Source organism: Eretmochelys imbricata, chromosome 1 (genome assembly GCF_965152235.1).
Source record: "Eretmochelys imbricata isolate rEreImb1 chromosome 1, rEreImb1.hap1, whole genome shotgun sequence".
Taxonomy (NCBI): Eukaryota; Metazoa; Chordata; order Testudines; family Cheloniidae; genus Eretmochelys; species Eretmochelys imbricata.
The window spans coordinates 290,041,213-290,056,797 of NC_135572.1; the positions used below are offsets into that span (position 1 = coordinate 290,041,213).

The 15,585-nt window shown below is 46.7% G+C and overlaps 1 protein-coding gene and 1 long non-coding RNA gene across 3 annotated transcripts in view; one reads left to right on the plus strand and one right to left on the minus strand.

Moving 5' to 3' along the window:
- OSBPL8 (oxysterol binding protein like 8) overlaps positions 1 to 15,585 on the plus strand; it is a 190,503-nt gene that overhangs the window by 148,086 nt on the left and 26,832 nt on the right. For both annotated transcript variants that reach the window (XM_077832720.1, XM_077832714.1), the window contains 2 exons: positions 823 to 994; positions 14,947 to 15,184. In XM_077832720.1, coding sequence (XP_077688846.1) covers positions 823 to 994; positions 14,947 to 15,184 — 410 coding nt within the window. The remainder of the gene's footprint in view (positions 1 to 822; positions 995 to 14,946; positions 15,185 to 15,585) is intronic.
- LOC144274007 (uncharacterized) overlaps positions 1 to 15,585 on the minus strand; it is a 41,510-nt gene that overhangs the window by 12,824 nt on the left and 13,101 nt on the right. The gene's annotated exons all lie outside the window — the stretch shown is intronic.

Consider the following 15,585-nt stretch of genomic DNA (forward strand, 5'->3'; position numbering starts at 1 on the left):
TCACTTCTGCGTTTTCTTTACTTTTGTGAGCTGGCCATTAGGTGATATGACCAGAGTTCCTTGCTGAAAGACACACAGATAGAGCCTCTGATTAACCATTCAAGTGCAATTTCAGCGCATTCAGTAAATTTCCACACAAACAGTCTGATGCTAAGAGATCCCTGCTCCCAGAATCCTCTAGCCAATTCAAACATACCAAGCCATACCAAACTCATGTTCATCACATTCATTCATATCAATCACAGTAATTCACAATAATAATTTGGCACCATTCCAACATCACCCATCGCTGCTGTTGCTTGCGGTGGCTGGGAGCTCCAGAGTCCCCACCACCATCCCACAGAAGCTTGGAGCTCCGGGGCTGGTGGCTTGGACCTGCGGGGCCCCCCGTCGCAGCGTGGACCTGCAGGGGCCCCCGCCATGCCTTGGAGCTCTGGGGTTGGCAGCTGAGAGCTCTGGGGCCCCCATTGGCTGACAGCTCCGGACGCGGAGCTGAAGCAGATAATGTCAAATAGGTCTCCGGAAGTCATGGATTCCGTGACCTCTGTGACATAATCGTAGCCTTAGTTATAACGTTCTGGTCTAGACCCTTGTTGGTCCTACCCTGGAGTCCCTTTCACATCTAGATAGGGAGTAAGTTATTTTTATATTTTAGGTCTGGAATGATATTAAAATCAAAGTCACCTAAAGTGTGTGGAGTGAGTGTGCATTTATTATTCCAGTATGTGCCTTTCAAAGATAAGGTAAAAGGGGGCCCTAAATAGCTCATCATTGTGAAGTGAACAATATCAAATTCCATTACTAACAAGCATCTATCTTTAGGCAGGTGTTGGATGGATGCTTTGGAACTGGCTTTGAAATGTTCCGGTCTGCTTAAACGTACGATGATTAGAGAAGGTAAAGAGCATGACTTGAACTCTTCAGCAGAGAGCACACATGTTTCTCTCTATGGCTTATTGCGTGCGAACAACTTACACAGTGCAGAAAGTTTTCCGTAAGTAATCAAGCCCTTAATTTTATTCTTATAAGAAAGTTACTAAAACTGGTGTAAAACTCTTAAATTGTTTAGGCAGATCTTTGAATTTGAAATGATAATTTCAAAGTGGAAACCTTCTTAAGATTAGAATTCCTTTTGCCTCTGAATGCCCCTTAAAGATCTGTAACTGTGTATTTTTTTTTTAAACTTAACATTTAAACCCTGCAGATGTGGGTCATTTCCTTGGTGATCTTCAAGTAGCTCTGCATATTGTCACTTATGGGTACTGTGTCACCTTATGGTGCCATGTGGTAGAACCTTCTTCTAGCAGTATTAGCTAGAGCACTCTTGTGCCTCCCCCTCACCCCCCCGCCCAACGTCACACCATGCCAAAGGCAAGGCTATATAGAGGGCGGAACACCCTCACCACCTCAGTTCCTTCCAACCACATGCCACAAACATATATGAACCTCTCCGGTCTCTTGAGAGCTGGGGGTTTTTTCTTAGATAATTACTGTTAGGTGTTGATTTAGTCAGTGATTCATTTTCAGTTCCGTGATATGGTGGAAGTGAAGAAGCTGGGTATTAAGAGGTGCATTTCCTGCCCAGCTATCTCCCAGGTGCACAAAAACCACGTGCAGTGCCTCAAGTGCTTGGGAGAAAGACGTTCACCTTTTAATTGTTTGATTTGTAGGACCTTTACTCCCAGAGCCCACAAGGACAGGGAGACTCAGCTGCAGCGCCTACTATGGAAAGAAGCTCTCAAGACCAGACCCTCTGGTTCTGAGCAATCCTCCAATCCAAGGTTGCAAAGGCCATTCTCTGCCTCTGTTGCTCCCCCCAACAAAGGACTGAAGGGTTCCAAGAGGCCGAATCCTGAATTGGGACCAGACCCAATCCTTGCGGTTTCCTCAGTTAAGACTTTGAGGTGACACATGGCCAAACTGGAGGCCACGTGATCGGATACCACTGCCCAGTTCTGGAGGAGAGGCCGAGAAGTGATCCACCCTCACTGGTGCCATATTTTGTGCCTTACAGCTTTCTGATCCTGAAGGAACACATGTGGTGGCAGGACTAGGATCAGCTTCAAAGTCCACTTACAGATGTAGGAAGATTGAGTCCATTGGTGTGCCAGAACCAGGGTAGGTAGTGCCTTTGGTGCTGACAGTAATGGCACTGAAGAGAGAGGCATAAGGACAAAGTGGCCACAGTGAGTGGTTCTGGTTCCCAGCACAGGCATCAGAGCTGTCAGATCCATCTGATTCAGACCAGGGCATTCCCGGCTCTGAAACGCGGACTTTTGCGTCAGTAGCACGGGAGATGGACTTGCATGTAACACTAGATATGATATCGTCTCAATCTTCAGATCTGTAGTTTGGCTCTCATTTTGGCTCCCATTTTGGTTCCAGCTACATCCTCAGTTCCAGGGAGTTAAATCATTGTGTTAGCCTAGGTTCACCTTTTGATGCCACTGCACATGTCTGATCCAAGAGTGAAATGCAAGAGCTCTAAGAGGAGGTATGTTTCCTCAACTCCAAGATCATCATCTTTGCCCCCTGTCAGGAAGAGGAGGCTAGAGGGCATCAAGGTCCCTTTCACAGATCCTCTTATGCTCCCTCCTCCTAGGACCCCTACAGGATCTCCACAAAAAGCTGGCTCCTCAGATCTTCTGCCAGATCTATTGTTGTCCCTGGTTCACTCTATTCCAAATCTAGATTTTTACCAAGAAGGAGATAGAGGAAGAAAGCAGAGTTTTTACAAAATGTCTCTCTCGGGGTAGGGGGGGGCTCATCTGAGGAATCAGGGCATTTTTGTTAATCGCTGTTTAGATGACTGGCTTCTGAAGGTTTCTATGAATGAAGATCTGTTAAATAATCTTCATCACCGATCTCTTTTCAGATTTTAGGGCTCTTTCTCCACCCAAAGTCAATCTTCTGCCCTTCACAAAGGATCCCTTTTATAGGCGCTATACTAGACTCCATCGAGGGGAGAGCTTTTCTGCCAGAGTATAGATTTGTCAAAACAAGCCAGTATTTGTTAAAGATCCAGAGAGTAAAGTTCTTCATGGGTCTACTATGAGACTCTGTTTGCCTGTTTGAGAATGAGATCTGTCTGAGAATGAGATCTATGCGGCAGTAGATGCCTTCGTCTACAGACCAAATTGAGACAGACAGTCTTCAGTTGTTGATACCCATGCCTTAGATGATGATAGTGTCCCAAGATTGGTGGTCAGTAAGAACAAATGTGCTCAGGGGTGTATGGGTCCAACCTGGATAGTGATTTCAGACATATCAACTAAGGGCTGAGGATATGGGGAGGGTGTATCTGAACCATTTGACAGTTCAAGGGCACTTGTCTTTTTAGCAGAGAATCCTGCACATTTGCATATTGAAATTAAGAACTGTTCTTCTGGCTCTCAGATTGGACAGTACATCAGTGATGTATTTCTCCTGCGTGGAAAGGCAATAAATCTATGGGATTGGTGTATTCATCATGACATTAGTCTGTCTCTTTACATGTAGCAGGGAACAGCAGATCATCTTAGCCAATGATTCACAAATGGTCCGTGAAGGCTCACTTGGTTCAGACTGTATTCTCCAGCTGGAGTCAACCAGATGTGGAACTATTCACAACAAAAGTCAACAAAAATTGTTTCCTTTTTTGTTCCAGAGTGGGCAAGGACAGACCGTCCCAGTTGGATGCCTTCTTTCTCCACTGGGGGGAATGGCTTGATGTATGTTTTTTCGTGCTTCTCTGTTGATCCAGACAGTAGCGAGGACGATACTAATTGTGCCAGGTTGGCCATTTCAGCAGTTGTTTACCAATCTCCTTCCACCAAGTGGTGGAGTTTTTGTGTGTCTTCCTTGATCTCCACATCTACTGTCCTACCCGGAGGGCAGGAGCTTTCATCCGGACTCTTCACCTGATGGAGTGGGTGATTGGACTTTGACTCTGTCTGCTCCTGAGCAATCCATATTCTTCATCTGCAGGATATACTAGTTAATTGTAGAAAACAATCCACTAGAAACTGTTAATGTCTAATGTGATCCAGATTTGAGGCATGGCTGAAGGGAGATTCTATCTCCCCCATATCAGCTTCTATATCTTGTGATCTGGAATACTGAAAGAATCATGGATTATCTAACTCACTGTTAAAAGTTGACTTGGCAGCCATCTCTGTATATCACAATCTAGTTGATAGTAGATCACTGTTTGTTCATTGTTTAATTAAAAGATTTATGAAAGGTTTATCAAATGTGTATCCCCATTGGGGATCCTGTCCCTTCTTGGGACTTCATTTTGGTGTTGGCCATGCTGGCGAAACCTTTCAAACCCTTGGCTTAGTGCTTTTTCTACTACTTATCTATTAATACGGGTTTCATTATTGCCATCACAAGGAGAGTGAGTGAACTGAATGCCCTTATGGCTGATCTGCTTTTCACTTCTTTCCCTAAGGACAAGGTAGTTTTCAGACCTGATCTCAGATTCTTAACTAAGGTTGTGTCTGATTTTCCACATTAATTTGCCAGTTCTTTTCCATAGGCTGCACTCTAAGAAAGGAGATGCTGTCCTACATACTTTGGATGCCCAAAGGTCCCTCGCCCATTACTTGGACAAGACTAAAAGTTTTCATAAATCCTAGCTTGTTTGTGTCTTGTGCTAAAAAACAAATGGGGTATATGATTTCTTCCCAGACTGTTTCTCAGTGGATTACACAATGTAGTGCTGAATGCTACATACTAGTAAAAATTCCAGTGCCTGCTGTGATTTGACCACATTTCACCAGAGCTGCGGCTTCTTCATTTGCCTATCTTAGGCAGATGCCAGTTGATGAAATTTGCAAATCTGCTAGCTGGATTTCAGTGCAGACTGTCACTAAGCACTATGCTCTGGATTTGTCAAAGCAGTGCTTCAGTCTCTATTCAAATAGGACTCTGTTGCTGCCTCCAGATTAGTTGCAGAACTGCTGATCAATCTATCCCATAGGTGGGGAATATGCAAAGCCACTTGAAGAAAATTGAGGTTACTTTTCAGTAACTGGAGTTCTTCGAGATGGCTCTGTATATTCACGCTTCCCACATGCCTTCCCCTCTGAATACTTATTTTTGTGTGTCTCTGGCTTTGCAGTGGGAGGAATTGAGGTGGTAAGGGTGCTCTGCTCCTATGTAGTCTTACCCTGGGTGCAGCGTGATAATGAGGGGTGGGGTGCAGGAGTGCTCTAGCTGGTATTGCTAGAAGATGGTTCTACTGCAAGGTACGACAAGGTGGCACAGCACAAGTAAGTGTGAATATGCAGAGGCATCCCGAAGAACTCCGGTTACAAGTAAGGAACCTTCATTTCCTTTGACCAAGTTTCTCATATCCATTGTTTTCTAGAAAACTTGCTTCATTATCTCCAAAATGCACACAGTCCCGTGTTCAAAAATAGGCAGTAAATGTGGACTCCAATTGCTAAAGTATTGCAGTTTATTCCATCTTGGAGCCTTCTCACAACCCTTTGGGTTGCTTCATCTGAAGGTCAAAAGTTTAATTCATCTGACATAAATTGCTAGATTTTGGCTTTTGTACTATGGGTGGTAATTTGAACAATAGTATTATAAAGTCATTGATACACTTTGACCGACACTCAACTTTTTCGGTGACCAGACCCTCATGTTCAAAATTGAATGATGCAGTACAAAAACTGAAATCTCACCGTTGGAGCCATCCACCCTTCTCTGTGCCAAAAACCAATAGAAATTTTGAGAAATCATGAGAAATTTTGCCTAACCTCAGTGTGCAATAACTTCCTAGACATGATTCAGGGCTGAAGATGCTTTGGGACAAAGATTCCAATAAGATGATATGATAAACTGGTTGGAAATATATTTCTTAAACAACCAGAATAGATCAGTGGTATTTCCAAACAGCAATGTTCCTATTTTTGAACATGGACAATCTTAAGTCTTGTACAGAATTCAAAGGAGGCCATGGACGGAGTCTGCTTCAAAAGAATTTAGGCCCAGATTTTTAAAGGTATTTAAGCATTGTTGCACTCAGTGTTGCAACACCTAACTGATTTTTGAAAGTGATTTAGGCCCAGGTTTTTAAAAGGTATTTGTGGGATTTAGGCACCTAAGCACCTAAACCCCTTTTGAAAATGAGGCTTAGGTTCCTAAGTCAGTTAAGAGATTGCAATGCTGAACATAACAAGGCCTAAATACCTTCAAAAATCTGGGCATTACTGTAAAATTTATTTTTGAATTATTTTTCTCTGATTTTTTTTCATCATATATCTGGTTGATAGGGAATACACATACAAAGCTGGAAGAACTCTGAGCACTGGAACTCTAATATATGTGTTTTGTGAGTATACAGTAGGCACGCCCAGAACACATACATTGGAGAAGGATACTTGAGCAAGATTGCTCTCAACTGTGACTGCAGTTGTCCAGAATGTCATCTCACTTCTGGAATCTTCATTTCTAAGTGTAAACTTTATTGTAGCTACTTAAGCAGTCAAAAAGCTTATATTGACAACCAAGAATACATCCACTATCAATCAGTGTTAACTCCTTCCTGGAGTTAGTCTAAAAATATTGCCTTTTGAGATCTCTCTTTGGTTTCTCATCTTCTTGCTTGCTTCCTTTTCTATGTGCCATGTTTTTAAAATGTATTTTAGTCTTTTAATCTTGTAACACGTGCATAAATTCCTTCCTCAAAAGTGTATCCTGTAGAATTTTGGCACACAAGTACTCTTTATTTGTATATAAGTAATGCTTGTCTTTTGACAACAATTTTCTATTTTTTAAATATTTGTTTCCGGTTCAGAGCATTAAAACTGTAATGCTCTAATCTGCTGATCCAAAATAAACACATTGAAGACTCATTTAAGCACATTTCTAACATCTTCCTCTTAGGGCCTTTTGGCTCCTGCTCAGTGTGATGTCCCAGCATGCACTCTGCTAGTGACATCACACCCAAAATAGAAGGATATTAGTAACCAAAGCCTGTCTCAAGTTTGAGTTTGGTTTCCAAGTAATCTTCAGTGGTTGGTGTAATGTCTATCAGAATGGATGCTGGGGTGCTGTGACACACTGAGAGGAAGCAGTGATAACAGAAGGGTATTCGTTTTCACCTAAATAAAAAGGTATGTTAGAAATGTATTCAAACTCCCCTTTTCTCCAAGTCCATGTGGTACATGCTAATAATCCCCGTTTTGGGTAGAACTCCTATCTGCAGATACAGGAATAAAATCTCAGTTTTATGACTTCTTCCCCTACATGATGGTTGCATTCATATTTACAGCAGAGAGAGTTTCTCTGCTAAGTGAACGAGCTTTTGCATAATTGATACTTTTGTTCAGAGAATCTTCACCTGATGCTTTTATTTTCTGACAGGATTTGTTTACTAGCATGTGCTTGTATCAGGTTTTTTGCCCTTGGGCATTTCCAGACTTTCCAGTGTTCAAATTTCTTTAAGTTTAAGTTTAACCTTAACCCTGTATTTCTTAGTTTTCTGTTGCTTGTTTTGCTTGGTTTTTTTTGTTTAACTACAATATTCTTGTAAGGTTTTTAACCCTTAAGTTACTGATGTGCTTTCAACCCTACTCTGGCTTAATGAAGATTTTTGTCTGGGCATTTCCTCAAGGTTTTAAAACTTTGAAATATTTCACATGCATAGGGACCCTAGACTAAGTGAGCTGAGGGCCCTGCAGGGCACTGGGAACCAAGGAACTCTGTGGAGCTTAAGACCTGCAAGTGACCCTGGATTGTCAACTTCTCCATACACCCCTGTCTTCCTAACTCCACAAGTGGCACGTGGTAATGGTGTTTATGGAAATCATGGCTTCTTCAAGTGCTTGCTCATCTAGATTCCATTCTAGGTGTGCATGTGCCCACTCACACAGCTGTTGGAGATTTTTGCCTTACCAGTATCCGTAGGGTCGGCTGTGGCGCCCCCTTGAGTGCTGCGCGCCCATGCATTGGTATATTAGGCACTGATGGCCCTATGCCTTCTCTGTGACTTCTTATCGCCCAGGGTGATTAGTCAGAGCTCCTTTCCTTGGATAGCAAGGGCTAGCGGTTTCGTCCCTTCTGACTTCAAGGCTTAGGGACCTGTAAATAGTTTGTTTCTAGTAGTTAGTGTTAAGTAGTTGTTAAGTGTAGTTAGAAGTTAGAGTCCCAGTGGGGACATTGCCCCAGGTGGGGCATGCCCTGCGCGGATTGTAACAGGCCTATGTCTGTAAGTTATGCCCATAGCAGCTGCCTTAAGTATTTGGGAGAATCACATGTGAAGGACAAGTGTCGTATTTGTAAAAATTTTCGACTCAGGACTCCGAAGGAGCGAGATATTCACTTGCAGGCTCTCCTTATGGAGGCTGCCCTTCATCTGGTTTCCGAGCTGTCCCGCCAAGACTCGACAAGTACCTTGGCCTCGGTGCACAGTGCACCCCAGGCACCAGACTCCACCCGGCACCACTCCCTGTTGCCGGTGCCCAAAAAGAAAACAAGGAAGCACAGCTCCCCAGCACTGGGCAAGAAGGGCCATAGATCATTGGGGAAAGGACCCAGGCCACCTGGCCACTCTGGAGCCACTTGTATGTGCCTCCCCGGTTGGGGCCCTTAGCCCCTTGAAGGGTCCACCACTGACTCCCGGAAGCAGTAAGAGACCCAAACTCCTGATGGCATCAATGCCTTCCCAGAAGCTCCCCCAGTGCCAAGAGAACAGAGGCCTCTGCTTGTGCTGCTGGCACTGCACGTGCCGCAAGAAACAGCAGAGGCTCCCTTCAAGAGCAAGCCAGCTGCTAAGACCCCTTGGGGGGCAGTGGAGTGCCACCGATTCTCTTGAGATAAGGCAAGTGCTCCACCTCCACGCCGCAGATCTCCAGACTTGCAGCCCAGTTCCTCTGGGGCTCACCTCAGACACCACAATTGCGGTCCCCGGTGTCTCGATGCAGATAGCCTAGGGGAAGACACTGGTCTCCGTACCGCCGGCACAGTTTGCCTTCCCACCGGTTGTCCTCTCAGCGCAGATCTCGGTTGCCTGTCCCGTGGGAGCGCTTCTCGTCTTGTCTATGGTCCCCCCGGCACCAGTCCCCTTGATACCAGCGCCAATCCTCTCACTCCGGGCACCAGTCTCCAGCAGTGATGGTCAGTGGCCAGATGTAGGCATCAACGGCCACACCATGGTCACCGGAAGGGGATTCCTCTGGCACGGAAGGGCAGTTCAGCCCCTCACCCAGACTCCACCGGCACAACTGGGCATGTGAGACTGTGTGGACATGGATGGCGCCACCGTGGCCAGTTTATCAGCCTTATTGGAGCTCATGGGGCATGCCGGTCATGACAATGACTCCTTTGCACTGCTCATCTGCCGCTGCCTCAGTGCAACAGTTGGCGGTACCGATGGCACCAGGCTTGGTGCATGGGTCGTACTCAGAGGCTGGGGTAGAGGACACTGCACCCACCCCTAAACCTCTCTCCCCGCATTGGGGATGATGCCCCAGGATTTCCGCTGGTGGTACAGTCGTCATCTTCATCCTAGGACAAGGTGGTCGCAGGACCCTCGAGGGCCAGCCCACTGAACAACTTTAAAGAACACCAGGCCCTGCTTCGATAGGCGACTGGGAACTTGGGCCTAGAGGTGGAGGAGATGGCTGAGCAGGCAGACACCTTGTTTAACGTCCTCTCAGCCTCTACCCCTGCCCGTGTTGCACTACCAGTGCATGACTGAGTCCTCAACATTTCCAAGGCCTTCTGGCAAACCCCGTCGTCCAGCCCTCCCACCTCCAAAAGGGCCAAAAAGAAGTACTTTGTCCCAGCCAAAGGGTTTGAGTACCTTTATATCCACCCACCTCTGTGCTCGTTGGTTGTCTTTGGAGCCAACAAAAAAGACAAGAGGCCAAGAGACTGGACCCGTTGGGGAGGAAAATTTATTTGACTGCCAGCCTGCAATTCCAGGTGGCGAACCATCAGGTCTTGTTGAGCAGATACAGTTGTAACTTATGGGACTCCCTCCATAAATTCAAGGAGCCCCTTCTGTGGGGTTTGGCCCAAGAATTCGGCACCCTGGTAGAGGACGGCACCGTAGTGGTTAGGTGCTCCTTCCAAATGCCATGGCTCCTCTGCACTTGTTCCCGAGACCTGCCCTTGATGAGCCAATCACTGAGATATGGAAAGACCTGGACTCCTCAACGCCTCAGGTAAGTGGCCACTAATGCCATATATTTTGTGAATACCCTTGGGGACTCGGCAGCTAGGGTGGTCACGGTGGTTATGAGGTGCAGCTCCTGGCTTCAGACCTCCGGCCTCTCCCAAGAGATGCAGACTTCGATCCAGGACCTCCAATTGGATGGGATTGGTCTCTTTTCAGAACAGATGGATACGAGGCTGCATGGAATAAAGAACGCTCGGGCCACCCTTCACTTGCTGGGCATGCGTACGCAGTAGTCTGCACAGAAGCAGTTCTAGCCGCCCCTGCCACCAAGGCCTTGGCAGCCTCGTCAGGGGTCTGCAAGGAGAAGGGATAGGGACATGAGTTTCAGTTGCCGCCACCCTTCCTCCTCCTACTCACCTGCGCAGTCCAGCTTGGCAAAGCATCCCGGGGGCCAGAATCACTCCTTTTGATCGTGCACTTGAGAGCGATGCCCCAGTCAGCTCCCAGGATCCACGCCATTCTTTACTCGACCGTCTTTATCCCTATTGTTCGGCCTGGTCGCGGGTCACCTCGGATCGCTGGGTGTTACAGATACTGTCACAAGGCTACAGCCTGACGTTTTCGTCCACCCCTCCCTCTCACCTCCCCTCTTTCCCATCCCTCTTCAGGGACCCTGCTCACGAGCAACTCCTCATTGAAGAGATTGAGAACCTCCTGCACCTGGGGATGGTGGAGGAGCTCCCTCGGGACATGAAAGGAAAAGGGTTCCACTCCCACGACTTCCTAATCCCGAAAGCAAAAAGGGGGCCTCAGACCCATTCTGGACTGCAACACCTCGACACATCTCTCAAGAAGTTGAAGTTTTGCATGGTCTCCCTGGACTCCATTATTCTGTCCCTGGATCTGGGAGACTGGTATGCCACTCTTGACTTGAAGGATGCTTATTTCCATATTCCAAGGTCACAGACGTTTCCTCCATTTCATAGTGGGCAGACACTATTTCCAATTCACAGTGCTGCCCTTTGGCCTCTCATCGGCCCCAAGGGTATTCACAAAATATATGGTATTAGTGGCCACTTACCTGAGGCTTTGAGGAGTCCAGGTCTTCCCGTATCTCAGTGATTGGCTCATCAAGGCAGGTCTCGGGAACAAGTGCAGAGGAGCCTCGATTTGGTGCGTTCCACCTGCCACGACCTGGGCCTATTAATAAATTAGAAAAAATCCACCTTAAGGCCGGTCCAACAAATAGAATTCATTGGGGCGGTTCATGACTCCACGTGAGCCAGAACCTTCCTTCTGGAGGCATGTTTTCAGGCCACGTCAGACCTGATCTCCCATGTGAAGAACCACCTGCTCACCACTACTCACGCTTACCTGCGGTTGTTGGGCCAAATGGCCACATGTACATACGTGGTCAGGCATGCCTGGCTCCATCTCTGGCCTCTGCAAGTGTGGCTGGCGTAGGTCTACATCCCCAACAGGCATGACCTAGACTAGATAGTCAGGGTGCCCGATCACATCCGGTCATCCCTAGATTAGTGGTCAGACCCCAGGTCGGTGTTGGAGGGAGTGCCCTTCAGGGCCCCAGCCTGATTGCTGCCCCTGGTCTCTGATGCTTCGGACCTGGGCTGGAGAGCCCACCTGGGTGAGCTCAGCACGCAAAGCCGCTGGCTGTGGGATGATCTGGCCCTCCATGTCAGTGTCAGGGAGCTGAAAGCAGTTCACCTGGCCTGCCAGGCTTTCTTGCCCAAGCTGAGGGGCAAGGTGGTGCAGGTCCTGACGGACAATGTGGCTGCGATGTATTACATCAACAGGCAGGACAGAGCCTGATCATCAGCCTTTTGCCAAGAAGCTCTCCACTTTTGGGACTTCTGCGTGCAGCAAGCCATTCTTCTGATTAGCCGCACGTCTACCCAGGACCGGGAATGTGTTAGCAGATCACCTCATCAGGACCTTCTTGTCTCACCAAGAGTAGTTGCTCCATCCAGAGGTGGTCAGTATGATCTTCCAGAGCTGGGGGACTCCCCAGGTGGTCTTGTTCACATCCCATCAGAAGAGGCAATGCCACATGTTCTGTTCAATCTAGAGGATGGACAGGGGCTCCCTGTCAGATACTTTTTTGCTCCCCTGGTCAGGGGCCCTGATGTACACCTTCCCGCCAGTGCCATTGATCCACAGAGTCCTTGTGGAGATCAAACAGGAGAGGGTGAAGATTATCCTGATAGACTCCATGTGGCCTCAACAGCACTGGTTCCGCATGCTGCTGGATCTTTCGGTAGCTGCCCCGACCTGCTGTCCCAGAACCACGGTAGTCTTCTGCACCCGAAACTGGCAGCATTGCACTTGACAGCTTGGCTCCTGCATGGCTGAATGCAGAAGAACGGGAATGCTCGGCCTGGGTTCAACAGGTCCTGTTCAGTAGCCGAAAGCCCTCCACCAGAGTGACTTACCTGGCCAAACGGAAAAGGTTCACATGCTGGGCCTCCAAACAACGTATCTGGACTGAGCAGGCCTCGCTGCAGGTGATCCTGGATTATCTTTTGCACCTCAAACTCCAGGGATTGTCCCTGTCATCGATCAGGGTCCACCTGGTTGCTATTTCAGCTTTCCACTCACCGCTCCAAGGCTGGTCATCGGTCTTAGGTCACGACATGAAATGTCTGGAATGTCTCTACCTGCATGTCCAGGATCCTGTCCTTCCCTAGGACCTGAATCTCATGCTGTCAAGACTCATTGGGCCTCCCTTCAAGCCTCTGGGTTCCTGCTCTCTTCTTCTTCTCTTCTGGAAAGTTTCATTCTTGGTCGCGGTAACGTCTGCCTGCAGGGTGTCTGAGATCAGGATGCTTACTTCAGAACTGCCCTATACAGTATTCTACAAGGATAAGACCAGCTGTGGCCGCATTCAGCATTCCTGCCCAAGGTAGTTTCCCAGTTTCATACCAGCCAGGACATATACTTACCTGTTTTCTTCCTGAAGCCTCATAAATCAGAATAGGAACACAGGTTGCACACCCTGAATGTCAGGAGGGTGCTGGCCTTCTACATCAACAGGACAAGCCGTTTCGCAAGTCAACGCAGCTGTTCGTTGTGGTGGCAGACAGGATGAAAGGTCGCTCAGTGTCTGCTCAAAGGATTTTGTCCTGGATCACGGCTTGCATCCACTACTGCTACGAGCTGGCAAAAGTGCCTTCACCGGCGATCGTGACAGCACACTCGACTAGAGTGCAAGCGTCATCAAGGGCCTTCCTGGTACAAGGGCCTATCCAAGAGATCTGTGGAGCTGCTACCTGGTCATCTGTCCACACATTCTCGTCTCATTATGCACTTACCCAACAAGCTCAAGACGACGCTGGCTTTGGCAGAGCAGTGTGGCGACTTGCACATCCATGAACTCCTAGCCCACCTCCATGGACACTGCTTGTGAGTCACCTAGAATGGAATCAACCTGAGAAAGCACTCGAAGAAAAAACAGTTACCTCCCTTTCATAACTGTTGTTCTTCGAGATGCGTTGCTCATGTTGTCCATTCCATTACCTGCCCTCCTGCCCCTCTGTCGGAGTTGCCTGCAAGAAGGAACTGAGAGGCCGTAGGGCTGACAGTGTCTAATATACCAACGCATGAGCACAGCACTCAAGGGGGCGCCACAGCCGACCCTACAGGCTACTAAGGCAAAAATTTCCAATCGTGCACGTGGGCGCGCACATGCACACCTACAATGGAATGGATGTGACCAACACATCTTGAAGAACAACAGTTACGGAAGGTAGGTAACAGTTTTTTCCATAATTTTCTTATCATTTATCCCCAAATTTTTTCCTTTCTCGCCACATGAATCAGAACTCTAACCTGAGAAAGATGCCACCATATGTGCACCCTGGAGCAGGATGTTAGAATTCTGCCATCTACTCCAGGAAGTGTGCATGAGGATTCTGCTCCCTTACCTTCCTTTTATGGGAGGATCATGTTGTTGCTCATCTCCCCAATGCAGGATGCTGAACGTTATATCATTAATGCAGGGGAGTGGGTGAAGGCCTGCATCTGGAGAAATACAGCACTGTTGCCTCTGAGGGGATCCCTTGAGATTAGGGTGAAACTGGGAGGAGGAGGAAGCCTGTTGCGTCAATCCTTGGTTCATGGCCCAATCCATTGTGTGTGTACAGATTATCAAATAAGCCCGTGAGAACTCTTGGAACATGTACTCTCCTCACTCTACTGACTCCTTTCAACCAATATGTATGATCTGCCTCCAACTGGACAGCCAGCTATTACACAGAGAAACATTACTGAGATGGCATTTCATAGAATTCTGCAAAAATCTTCCTTTGGCCTTTCTTTTAAGTTATGCAGTAGCTACTGCACCACTTGACACTTCTGTAATGCAGTTCTCAGCTATGTAAGCTAACTGGACTATAGATCTACCTTTATATGTGCCTATGTATGTATCCTACAAATACAAACAGTTTTTAAAACCCACTAAAAGTAAAAGTACCATTAGGCAATCAATCATACATATTCTTTATACACAAAATAGTGAGGGTTGTAATGTAAAACCTGTATGAGGACGAAATTGTTGTAGGGTTGGTAATGAACTTCATAGTTCAAAACGAAAGCAAACTAAACAGATTGGTATAAAAGTTTCAAGGAAAGCTGTTCCTTGTGATCCTTTCTTATTGCAGTTGTATTAATTTGACGTGGTTATCAGGTATTGGTATTGACACGGAATGTCCTGCATTAGGTAAGTTCTTGGTTTGAGGATATTATTCATAGTGGTGCACAATTTGAAGGAGCAGGACAATCACATTTTAGATTCATTTTTTGTTTATTTGTTGTAGATTAAATTATAGTGAAATTGAAAGGCATCACTTTAAAGATCAAGACGTGTACTCAGACAAATCTGATAAGGAAAATGATCATGATCATGACGAGTCTGATAATGATGGCCTAGGGAAAAGTGAAGAAAGTGACACTGACACATCAGAGCGACAGGATGACTCTTATGTTGATCCAGAACCTGTTGATCTTATCAGGGAAACTACCTATATGGAACAGATTCATGAAGAACTTGGAGAGGTAAATAATGTACTCTTAGTAGTAGTCATCTTATTTCCAGATAGCAAATTGACTTAAGAGTTTTAGAAGTCAAATTGAATGTCATTGGAAAGTTGCCTTGCAGTGTAGGATTTAGTACTTTAAGGAGACTTGTGAAAGTGTGACTACTCCCCCTCATGCCCCTATATTTAAGAGATTCCTGTTCACCACTAGTCTTGTGGCTGAGCAAGGGACTTCGGGCAAAAGCTACTGAGATGATTCTTTGGAATACTCCCCAAACTTAAGGGACTGATTTTACATAGAAAGTGCCTCCTGCAGCAGAAGTGGAGTCCAGCTGCTTGTCCTTTCATTATTAGTGATTGGATTACATTAGCTTGGTTTCAAGGCTCTCTTCCCAAGGAAAAGGGCAAGAAACTTAGTTA